At 46.5% G+C, this 11,620-nt stretch overlaps 1 protein-coding gene across 9 annotated transcripts in view; it reads right to left on the reverse strand.

The window, feature by feature from the left end:
• WNT5B (Wnt family member 5B) overlaps positions 1 to 11,620 on the reverse strand; it is a 131,126-nt gene that overhangs the window by 10,260 nt on the left and 109,246 nt on the right. For 8 of the 9 annotated variants that reach the window (XM_083461795.1, XM_083461797.1, XM_083461792.1 and 5 more), the window contains 2 exons: positions 9,494 to 9,633; positions 8,056 to 8,303 (listed from right to left, as the gene is read on the reverse strand). In XM_083461795.1, coding sequence (XP_083317921.1) covers positions 8,056 to 8,303; positions 9,494 to 9,633 — 388 coding nt within the window. Of the gene's footprint in view, positions 1 to 8,055; positions 8,304 to 9,493; positions 9,634 to 10,843; positions 11,068 to 11,620 lie in introns of those variants that run through there. The other variant, XM_083461794.1, reaches the window with a different exon arrangement.

Consider the following 11,620-nt stretch of genomic DNA (forward strand, 5'->3'; position numbering starts at 1 on the left):
GCATACGTGCATCTGTGAAAATCACACAGAAAGTAAGTGGGAAGGGATTCGGTCCAGCTTAGTATATATTTTGTCCAGATCCTTCCTCTAGTACGATCTTACAGTGGTACCTCAGGTTAAGTACTTAATTCATTTTGGAGGTCTGTTCTTAACCTGAAGCACCACTTTAGCTAATGGGGCCTCCTGCTGCTGCCGCGCTGCTGGAGCCCGATTTCTGTTCTTATCCTGAAGCAAAGTTCTTAACCTGAAGCACTATTTCTGGGTTAGCGGAGTGTGTAACCTGAAGTGTATGTAACCTGAAGCGTATGTAACCCGAGGAACCACTGTACAGTACTCTCCTCCCCTCTCCCTGTGAATTAGGTTAGACTGAAAGATAGGCCAAACTTCATAGCTGAAGGGGTGGGGGATTGAGCCTGGGTCTATCTCTGAATCCACCACTCTAGCTACACTGAAGCCTCCCCACACCAACCCATATATTTACATCCCCCTAGTCCCTCTCCCCAGGCTTTTTTCCCGCCCCCGGGGCTTCTGAAACTAGTGGTGAAAAATGAACCAAGGTTGTATGCCACAGGAGAGGGTAACAACCAGCTTCCACCCTCAGGCAACACTTGCTCCTTCAATCTGCTCTCTCTCTCTCTCTCTCACACACACACACACACACAGCCCATTGTCTATGTGATTTGTGGCAGATCTGGGTTTAAACACACATCTGACACCCAGATCTGACACCACCATGCCCATTTTTCGCCCCAAATCCTAACTTCCTCGTCTCCTGCCAGTTCCAACAGGAAACCAGTTGGCAAATATCCCACAATAATAGTATTACTCAATATTGACACTAGCATTCAGATCCAAAGTTATGTGTTTGTGCACAGAGCTCCATATGAGCAGGAGCTGCCGTGGATGAATGTTAGGGAAAGTTTTGTGTGTGAATCACTATCTGTGTACGGGAGCAATCTCAGCTTGTGCATAATTCTGTATGTGCACTGGAGCACCATATTGGGATTTTGCTGTTGTTATGGACAGAGCAACCACTTTAGCTGTGTGTTGTTGTTTGAATTTGCTGATCTTAAAAGGAGTGAGAATGTGTCACTCCTCCCCTCAGATATGCCTTATGATTACTCAAAGTTTTGGTATCTTTGGGTAGAAATGACAGCAGGGAGACAGATGGTTTATGATTCCTTTACTTCATCAGACATCCTCTCATCCTCGTTCCTTTGAGTTGACTTCCCTTGGGACCTCTTATTGACTCCATGCTTTGGATACAACAAAGGACAGGCTGGGCTCCATATAAGCCAGGAAGTGTGTGGATCTGCTCAGTTATTGGCACTACACAGCCCTGGTTGAAAGAGACCTCCTGCAGTGGCTGAATCATGCTAAATTGTAAGTATTCACATCACATTTTTATTGTGGCTCCTACCATTCTGCTTCATTCTCAGCCGCCTCAAGAAGGCAAAGGAAAGAAATATGTCCTGCGGGATATTTGGAAGTAAAATAAACACTGAAATTGTTCAGGGATTTGAAAGAGTTCCTATCACGGCTATTAGCCACAAAGAGGCAGTGTGTTCATAACTACCAGATTCTCAGGAATAACCAAGAGGGAAGTGCTGTTGCCTTCATATCCTACTTTGTCAGCTCCCCAGAATGCTACTGCTGGAAAGAAGAATGCTGAACAGAAAACGTCAGGCTTCAGGTCAGATACAGCAGGGCTCTCCTTACTGTTTTAAGTAAGGTGCAACATTCAAGCAGAGTACCGTATTTTTCGCTCCATTGGACGCACCGGACCATAGGAGGGGGAGAACAGGGAAAAATATTTTTTCTTGTTCTCCCCCTCTAAAACAAGGTGCGTTCAAGGTACATTCACCAGAGCTTGTGGGGCTGCTTTCCCCCATTGCCAGCCTCAAAGATCCCTGAAGCCTTTGGAGCGCAGCGCCTTGCTGCCCTGCAGAGGTTTGCACACAGCCGTCCCCAAGCTAGAACAGCGAGACAGAGCCCTCCGTCTCGCTGTTCTGGCTTGGGAACAGCCTTGCTAGCTTCTGCAGGACAGCGGGGTGAAGGCACCCCGCTGCCCTGGAGAGGCTGTGCATGCAGCCATCCCCAAGCTAGAACCGCGAGACGGAGCGCTCCGCAATGCTCCGTCTTCCTGTTCTGGCTTTGGGCTTAGCGACGCAGCCTGCATTCGCTCTATAGGATGCACACACATTTCCCCTTAATTTTTGGAGGGGAAAATGTGCGTCCTATAGAAAGAAAAATACGGTATATGTCACAGGTGGGCAACCTGCAATCCTTGGGTTAATTGTATGTGGCCCTCGACTTACTTTCCAAACTCCGCTGCTGGAGATCAGTTCAGACCTTTGGGCCTGGCAAGAATTCCCCAGTAGCCTGCTGGGTGAGGAAGAAAAGAGTGGGGAAAGTGGGTAGCAGAGAGTGAGAAAGAGAGGGCAGAATGTGTTTCCCAACTCATTTTTTACTCAGTACCCAACCACTGCTGGTTTCAGTCCAGTTCACAAATGGGAATGCGGCCCAGGCCCCTGACAAATTAACTCCTAAGGCAGAGCTTTTCAAACTGTGCGTTGTGACATGTTAGTGTATCGGCTGCAGCATGTAGGTGTGTCGCACAAATGCTCCCCACACTCCTCCCAGGGCTGGAAAGGGGTTAATCTAACCTCTGGTTTGCTAGTAAAACTGCATTACTGTGTGATGAAATGATGCATGTCTAAAAAGTGTGTCAACAACATGAAGAGGTTAGAAAGTTCTGACCTAAGGAATGTGGCCCTCAACAACAACAACTAAAAAGGTTCCCCACTCCTGGTGCATATAATCATGCGGAAGCTCTTAAAGAAGAATTCTCACCACATGCAAAAGAATGTGCTCCTCTGGAAGTATCCTCTTCAGATGTGCTTTTCCCAAGAACTCCCTTCTGAGTGAGGCATGGAAGGTGGCAATGGGCCTTTTCCCTGATGCCACTCCAGCTAAGTAATGCCCTCCTCAAGGAAGCTCACCAGGCACTGATCTCTGGTGATATTCTGGCACCTTTTCATTTTCATCAGGTCTTTTAATCAGTCCTAACTTTAAGCTGGTCTTATCCTCCATGACTGTTTTTTATGCTGCATTTATACTTCTTTGCTTTCAACCGTTATTGAATTGTTAATTGTTTTACTTCTTGGCCTGAGCCACCCTGAGAACTTGTTGTAGGTCATCCTGTAAGTACTGTATGTAAATACATATATACTTACACACACAGGGGTTTTGCAAGATTCTATTGTGATACAAGAATGGCTTGCAAACCCCATGTGCATGCATTTATTTACATAAGGCTTATATGGACAGTACCAGCCCTGCATACATACACACACACTCCTTCATTTTCCTGGAAAAATTCCTAGTCTGCTATGCGAATTCCTAGGTAATCAGCATTGGCTGCTATGCACATATATCCCATGTAGCTTACAGGAATTATATGAATTGTTTCAGCCAGTCAGAGTTTCTGCTGATCAAATTGCATTATTGTATTTTTTAATGATTAAATAATGAGGAACTTTTTATTGTAAACCAGCTGGGACATTTTAAGAGAAAATCAGTATATAAATATCAGTATTTACTTAATAAAACAACTAATAAATAATCTTATGTATAATTTATTGTAAACGTGTTTCATTGTTGTTTGTTTATTATTACATTTCTGTATCCCACCTTTCCCTCAAAGAGCTCAAGGTAACCATACTTGCCTCTCCCTCCCCATATCTCCCTTTCATCCACAACACTGAGAGGTAAGGTTAGGCTAAGAGGCAGTGAATGGCCTAAGCTCACCTAGCGAGCTTCACAGCTGAACATCTGAACCCTGGTCTCCCAAGTTCTAGTTGAACATGCTAACTACTGCACAAGATTGTCTCTCAACACTATCAACTCTCTAGTTCAGTATTGTCTTCACTGAGAGCTGCTCTCCGGGGCCACAGACAGGGGATATTTCAGGTGCCAGGGATTGAACCTGGAACCTTCTGCATGTGAAGCAGATGCTGTACCACTGAGCTATGGAAACTTAAAGGAAAACATTGTGTAACCTAATGTTATTTGAATAATTGACAATATAGATGACCTCTGATGTTCATTTGGTCCCTGTTGCCTCACTCTTAAGTTATCCCCAAGCAAATGCACTTAGGATCATACGCTTAGATCTACTTATCTCCAATGGGATTAGAGACAAGAGACTCTGAAAACATCTTAGGTATGTTGTAATCACAGAACTCAGTGGGGACTTGCTTCAGAGTAAACATTTATAACATTCACTTGTAAATGTCCCTGTGGGGAATAGAAAGTACAGCAAGAAGTTTCACTGTAATCTGTAGCCTAGCCATTGTAGATTTTGAATTTAAATTACAGATGCTAAGAGGACTGAAAAACAGATACACACACACACACACACACATTAAATATTATTTTAAACAAAAAGTGTGTGTTTATAGCTTATAATATTGTTGCATTGTTTTATGGGGTTGGCTACATTTCTGTTGTGAATTTAATCCACTTTCAGCTCATTGTCTGGAAGGGAATCTGGATGTAAGTGATTAACTGCTCACATCTACACAGAGCAGAAGTGACTCCCTTTGAGCTTAATAGGACTTATTCCCTGCTATAGGATTTCAGTCTAATTATTAATTATTGGGGAACAATGAAAGCTATTGTAAGATAACTGGCATTTGCCTAAAATATCCTCAAAATTAAAACATGGCCCATTATTGCTGATGTTTAATTAACCAATGAGAGCCATCCAATCAAATGTAGGTATCCTAAACCAGGAAACTGATTACAAAGAGGAGGTTTATCAGTGAGAAATAAATACTCTAAAAGGCTACAACCACCTTTTCTCAAAACATACTTCAATTCCTCTGAATGTTAAAGAGAATTTCTGAAGGAATATATTGCACCCTTGCAAGGGGCCTTTTCCAGCTCTGGGAAAACCCTGAGAAAAGGAGGCTGTAGTTTTTAACACCTTTCCTTTATTATCCTCACAGTGGACACATCAAACCTGAGCCCGGATTTCCCCATTTCTTGCCAGCGGAGGGTTGCATTTCAAAAGGGTTTGGAACAATGTCTCCACCTCACACCTCAGTTCAAGTATTGAAATGGCCTGTCAATGAACCTCTTTACTGCAGGGCAGATGGCACCCTGGAGATGCCCCATATTCTCATGGTGGGCAGGTTCCAGGATTCCACTGATGGAGAAAGAAAGCAAAGCGATTCCTCAGCCTCCCCTCCTTCCTTGCCCCATGAGGCAAAGGGACTGCATGTCATATTTTGGAGATGAGAGAAGGCAAGTAGGGCACAAATTGTCTGTGGGTTTTGTAAGACAATGAAGTGGAATTTCCAAATAAGGCTTCCCTATCTGAGTAATCCGACAACACAGAGAGAAAACTAAAGGAAGAGAGATCAGTGGGTTGCAGACTTCACTTGCATTATTTGTTTATAAAAGCATTTCTATACTGCCATATCATAAAATACCAGGTTGATGTACAACATAAAAACTTAAAAGACCATTTTTAAAAATGCAGGTAATCATTAAGGTGACTGGCTGATCAAAAATAAAACGTAAACAGCTGCAAATACCTCTATGCTTAAACAGTGTCTTTGAGAGACGCCTGAAAGTTAAAAACAAGGAAGATGCCAGCCAAATCTCTGCTGTAAGAGTATTCCACAGCATGGGACCCAAACACTGCTGTTCTGCTGAAACCTCCAACCTGCTTCTCCTCCACAAGTTCCAGATGTGTGTTGACCCTCCAAACAGGTGGATAACTGAATAATATACCCAGGGAAGTTCTAGAACCCCTCCCAATAGCGTAGATACAGCCAGAGCTTAATCATGGAACCAGTTTCAATGATAATGATAAGCACATCCAGTAACGGTGACTCTGAGCAATGTACAGAGTGCATTTCCCCAACAAATTTAGAATGAAAGGTCAGTTGTTTGACTGCAGAGCTTACGTCTTCTGGACACTTTTGAGTGCATCTGATTTTAAATACTAACTGTGATCAAAAAGCGCCTAAAGAGATACAAAACAGGTAAGACAGCAAGCAACGCAACGATCCCTTAGGTCAGGGGTCTGCAACCTTTAAGACAAAAAGAGCCACTTGGACCCGTTTCCGAAGAAAAAACAACAACTGGGAGCCGCAAAACCATTGCGACATTTAAAACAAATATATCTCCGGAGCCACGATCTGACAGCGGGCGGGAAGGTGACGTTGGGACGGTGCATGACTAACGCATGCACCGCCCCCATGCGACGTCACAGCCAGTACAGCGCCCGCCACAGTGAGGAGTGTCGGGGCGCACAATGCGCCTCCTCCCCTCGCTAGTATCCGCCCCGGAGCCGCAGCAAAGATGTAAAAGAGCCACATGCGGCTCCGGAGCCACGGGTTGCAGACCCCTGCCTTAGGTCCACTTTCCACAAGACCATTTCCAAAACAGTGCATATACTGCACACCTGTGCAGTACATAAAGGAATGTATCACACAATTGGAAGCCCTGACTGGCAGTGGGTTCTTTTCTTGTGGGACTGATTTCTAGCATGTCACTCTTGAAGCTTCACATAACTTTTCATCAGGCAGAATGCAAAGGTAGCTGCTCTATGTAGTTAGAGGAAACAAGGGAGGTTTTCCAATGCAAATGTTTTAGTCATTTCAGACAATACCATCTCTAATCAGAAAACCTTTTAACACTTCTAGTACATGACACATTGACCAGCAGGGTGTTACAGACAAGTTTCAATGACTCACAGTTTCGGTTCAGTCCATTTGTCCTTTGTATTCAAAAAGGTAGTGAGCTGTAACTCAAGGTATATCTTTGATCAATGCTTTAGGGCAGGCTTCCTCAACCTCAGCCCTCCAGATGTTTTTGGTCCACAACTCCCATGATCCCTAGCTAGCAGGACCAGTGGTCAGGGATGATGGAAATTGTAGTCTCAAAACATCTGGAGGGCCGAGGTTGAGGAAGCCCGTTTTAGGGATTTCTTTAATAGTGAAGCCTGAGGCAAGAGTGAGATCTGTTATGCTTAGATACATTGAAAGAGGGAGGGGAAGACTTTAAATCAGGCACAGCAGAATTAAGGATTGATTGGTCTTTGAAAGTACTGTATATATCACTATATCTTTGCTACTCCTCAAGCATTTGATCAAGCACTATATGAAATCACACCCTTTTCTTCCATGCAGGTTTCCCTGGCTCTACAAACCACCCACAACCATTTCCCCTTGGCATTAATCTTATCTCATTTCCTTTCTCCAACCAGTCCTACCCGGAAGCTAGCTGGTTCCCCTTTACTTTCCACCTGCTCCCCCATCTTTCTCATACAAACTGGCTTTCCCATGACTTTTTAACACCATTTGCTCCATTCTGCATGTGATACTCATGCCACCTACAACCTATCTCTCTTCTCGTTGGTGCACCATGCTTGCACCCGTGTGCAAATCGCCTTCCTACTTTCTTATACTCAGGTGATGATATCCTCAAAGTAGCTCTAGCCTTAATGGTGGACCCCACTCACTTCTACTGCTTTACCCAGCCTCATAATGCAATGATGGGGAGTCTGTGACCCTCCAGATGTTGCCAGACTACAACTCCCCATCATCCTTTTTTTTTTAAAAAAAAATTATTTATTTTCATGGTACAGAAGATAAATTTTGAGAAAACAATTATTGCAACAGTAAACAACAAATAACTTGCCCTGATGAAATGACAGACTTTTAGTTTGCCATGTGTTACAAGTTTCATTTGGTTACTCTAAAAGATCATGCCACATTTTCCCATGAGTACTAGGTGGATTCCTGAACTCCCCATCATCCTTGACCACTGGACTGTGCTGGCTGATGAGTCCAGCAACCTATGAAGGATTGCAGGTTTCCCAACCATCACTCTTGTTGTAGATACCTCTGCTCTTGGGAGCCCCATTTTCCCCAGGTGTTGCTCTTGACACCTCTCAGTCCACACCTTCTCATCTCCACCACACCTTCCATGATCCTTAGAACCATCACCCCACCCTCTCCATCCTGGACCCTCACTTACCTATGCTCATGACCCTGCCGAACACAGACGTGTTGTCCACTGTGCTGCAATTCCACCGTCTCTGCCGGAACTGGTACTGGCACTCCTTGATGGCATTCTTGGCCCCCTCACCAATGTACACCATGTGCTCTTGGTAAAGTTGGCACAGCTTTCTCTGCCCCGGGGAAAGCCCTGGCAGCTGGCTGCACACGGGCTGGGCGCCAATGATGTACATCTCAGGTCTCTGGATTGGGTTCATAGCCAATGACCTGGAATGAGAAACCAACACCATGATGAATCAATCAATCCAATCTCAGGCCAGCTCTATGTCTCTCTGTCTTGCAGCCTCAGTTTGGCTTTTGAGGCTTTGTCTTTCCAACAGAATGTGCACAGGGCTGGAAGGGGGAGACCCTGCTTGGGGAACTCACAAAGAGACCTCTTAAGAGCCAAGTGGCAGAGACTTCCCTAATTGGGGAAGAGGATTCAAAGTAGCTAACTAGCCCCCCCCCAACCTTTTAAAAGGCATCAGCCTCCTACATCGGATGCATAAACTAACACAGCCACACTTCTGGAATTAATTAAATGGGAGAACCAACAGTTTCCTACAACTGATCAGGAACCGACAGCACCCCCCCCCAAACACCAGTTTAGGGTCTCTCATCAGGAAATGCCTGCCTTACTCCGAGTTTTGGAAAAAAAACAGTCTCCATGTGGACTTTTGGTTTAATAACAGAAGAGTGCCAGCCAGGTGCTGCCCAGAAAGTGACAGAAAGTCACAACATAGACCCTGCCGCCCTTTCAAGCGAGTTCTCCACAAATGCTGGCAATTTTTAAGTCCTTGGAAGTAAAAACTCCTACTGGTTACAACGGAACTAATTTCCAGGAGATGCGCTCGGAACTGAGGGTGCCACTTAGACCGGGCAGGACAACGATGGACGAAAAGGAGAAAACGAAAAAGCCCAAAGAGGAAAGCGTAGCTAGTTAGTCGCATCTATTGAGAGGGGGAGAATGTGCTTTTTCAGTCCGTTCCCCTTACTTATCAGAAGTACTTTCAAAGGGGCTTTTTCTAAAAAGAGATTTTTGCTGCAGAAAAGACAAGGCGCCAACAACACACACTGCTCCCACCGCGCGCACTGGGTGTCTTCCAAGTGGCGAACTGGAGAGAGAGTCTGCAAAAGATGCTGTTAAAACCAGGAACGGGAGGGGCAGTTAAACGACTTCCCCAAAATCCCAAGTCCCCACCACAGCCTCCAACTAAGGCCAGGAGGAAACTCCACGTGCGTTATCCGTCCCCGGGGAGTGAGTGCGGAAGTGCTGGTGATGCTGGAGAGAGAAGGCGTCCCTTTTCGTGCCCGGATTCTTCCCTCACCATTCCTCGGGGGCCCCTCCAAAAAATACGCAAACACAGGACAAAGGGGAGAAAAAGTGAGTCGGGCATCGCCCGTTGGGTCTCACTCACCACCAGGAGCTGGCCTCGACCAGAAGCTGCGTGCAGCCGCAGAGGAGAGTCAGGCTGAGGATCAGCCGCGTCCCGGGCATGGTGCGCTTCCCGCGGCTCCCGCGTCTTTGCCCGGCCAGGCTGAGACACATCAGGGCTCCCTGCAAGACAAGGAAGGGAAGGGAATGAAAAGGAGGGGAGTCAGCCCGAGAGAGGAGGAGGGAGGGAGGGGGCGCAGCAGCTCCGGCGAGGTGGGAGGGAAGGAGGGATCTCTGCAGCAGCAGGGAGGCTGGCCGCTCGCTTGCTCTCCGCCGCCCCCTCTCCCCAGCCACCGCGCAGGGCGTCTCTGGAGACCTGCTGGGCTTGGAGACGCGCCGGAGATCTTCTCCCAGGGCGCCCACCCTTCTGCATCTCCACCCACCCACGGAGATGGGAGAGGCCGGTGGGTAGCAAGCACGAACCGTGGCAGTATATTCCACTTACAGACTGCACATGCTCAGAGGCATTCACTTCTTGGCTAGGAGGACTAGAGAGAGACACAAAGCAAGTGAGGGAATTCCTCTGGAGGGCTGGCGGGATGATTCATAAAGCAGGGCATGTATCAAAGGGTAGGGCGGGGAGGGGAAGTAGCGACAAAAACGAGAGGTCTGGTACTAGTTAAAAATGAGCAAAGTGTGAAAAGGTGGGGAGGTTAAAGGGGGCCCTTAAAATCAAGGCATACTTTCTGGCTGGTCTTGCAGCAAGCTTTCAAGTTACACAGCATCCCTTTTTGGACGCAGGTGTTGAAATATTAGCTGTGCCAGCTTTTGACTTACACATAATCCTTCCTCCTTAACTCTGTATTTTCTTGTTTCTTGAAGCTAAAATGGTTAAGAGCACTTCGGGGCTGCTCTTCCTTCAGGTGGTTAACCCCCCAGAGGTGAGCAAATTTGAGCTAAGTTCCTTCTAGTGAACAGCGCAATGGTTAACACAGTCCCAGAATATGGAGAAATGGATACGAGGCAGATCTGGTACCACCTGGCATTCTCAAAGCCTTCTATCTTCCTGGAAAGGTTTTAGTCTCCAGCTTACTATTACTAGGCATATCACAGTGGTGAAAGGAGACTCTGGGGCAGTGGCGTAGCGTGGGGGGTGCAGGGGGGGCCGGCCGCACCGGGCGCAACATCTGGGGGTTAGGGTTAGGGGGCGCAAATCCACCGGTTAGGGGGCGCAAATTACTTGCCTTGCCCCGGGTGCTGACAACCCACGCTACGCCACTGCTCTGGGGTGAGCCCTGGCACAGTTTAAATCCTACAAGGGCTGCTGACCCCATTACACAAAAGCAACTCATGCAGTTGCTTAGCATGGCAACACACTTAGACAGCGGCACACCTGGCTTGACAATATGCAATCTAGAAATTGCACCCAGGCTTCTTTTTGCAGTGGTTGCAAGGGATGCTGAGGTGCAGCCTCGCATTTGTGTGCCAAAATGCTTTGAGGCATCACATCTCTTGGACTGTGTGATGCGGATCATTTGGAGCAGGCCTGACCTCCCGCAGAGAAAAAGGGAGGTAAAGGAGGAGGAGGAGGAGAAACAAGAAGAGCAGTACACTAAAATGGGGAGGGGGGGGGAGAACAGAGAAACTTCCCCTGCTCCTCTCATGGCTAATCATCAACTCCATCCCAAAACACACACATGGAGAAGGAGGCTGGAAGGATATCCTCTTTCCAGACCAGATCGCTAGAAAACTTGCTCACTTCCTTTCAAAGAGATCCCAATGGCAAGGCTTAATTTGGGGGCAAGGGATCGTCCCTGGAAGATATTTTAACGTCAGCACAATTAATTAGTTCCTAATAAAGAGGAGAATGTCTGAACACCTGCAGAGTGTTCTTCCCTTGCTACCATGCACAACCAGATTAGCCAAGGGGGGATGGGCAGGTTCTTCAAGTCAATAGGCAAAACTTCCAGGAAAGTATGAGCCAACTCTTGTTTAAAAATTAACTGGAGGGTGGAGGTGGAGAGGAGATCTCTTTCATGGTCCCCCACCCCACCCCCCCTTTCGTTCATACTGGAAGGAACATCCTTTTGTCAAGAAGGCTGCATAAGATTGTGTTACTGCTTCTGTTATCTCTTACCCTTTGTGTCAAGAGTAACACAATTTCTGCATA

Source organism: Podarcis liolepis (assembly GCF_965112155.1).
Source record: "Podarcis liolepis genome assembly, chromosome: 10".
Classification (NCBI taxonomy): Eukaryota; Metazoa; Chordata; class Lepidosauria; order Squamata; family Lacertidae; genus Podarcis; species Podarcis liolepis.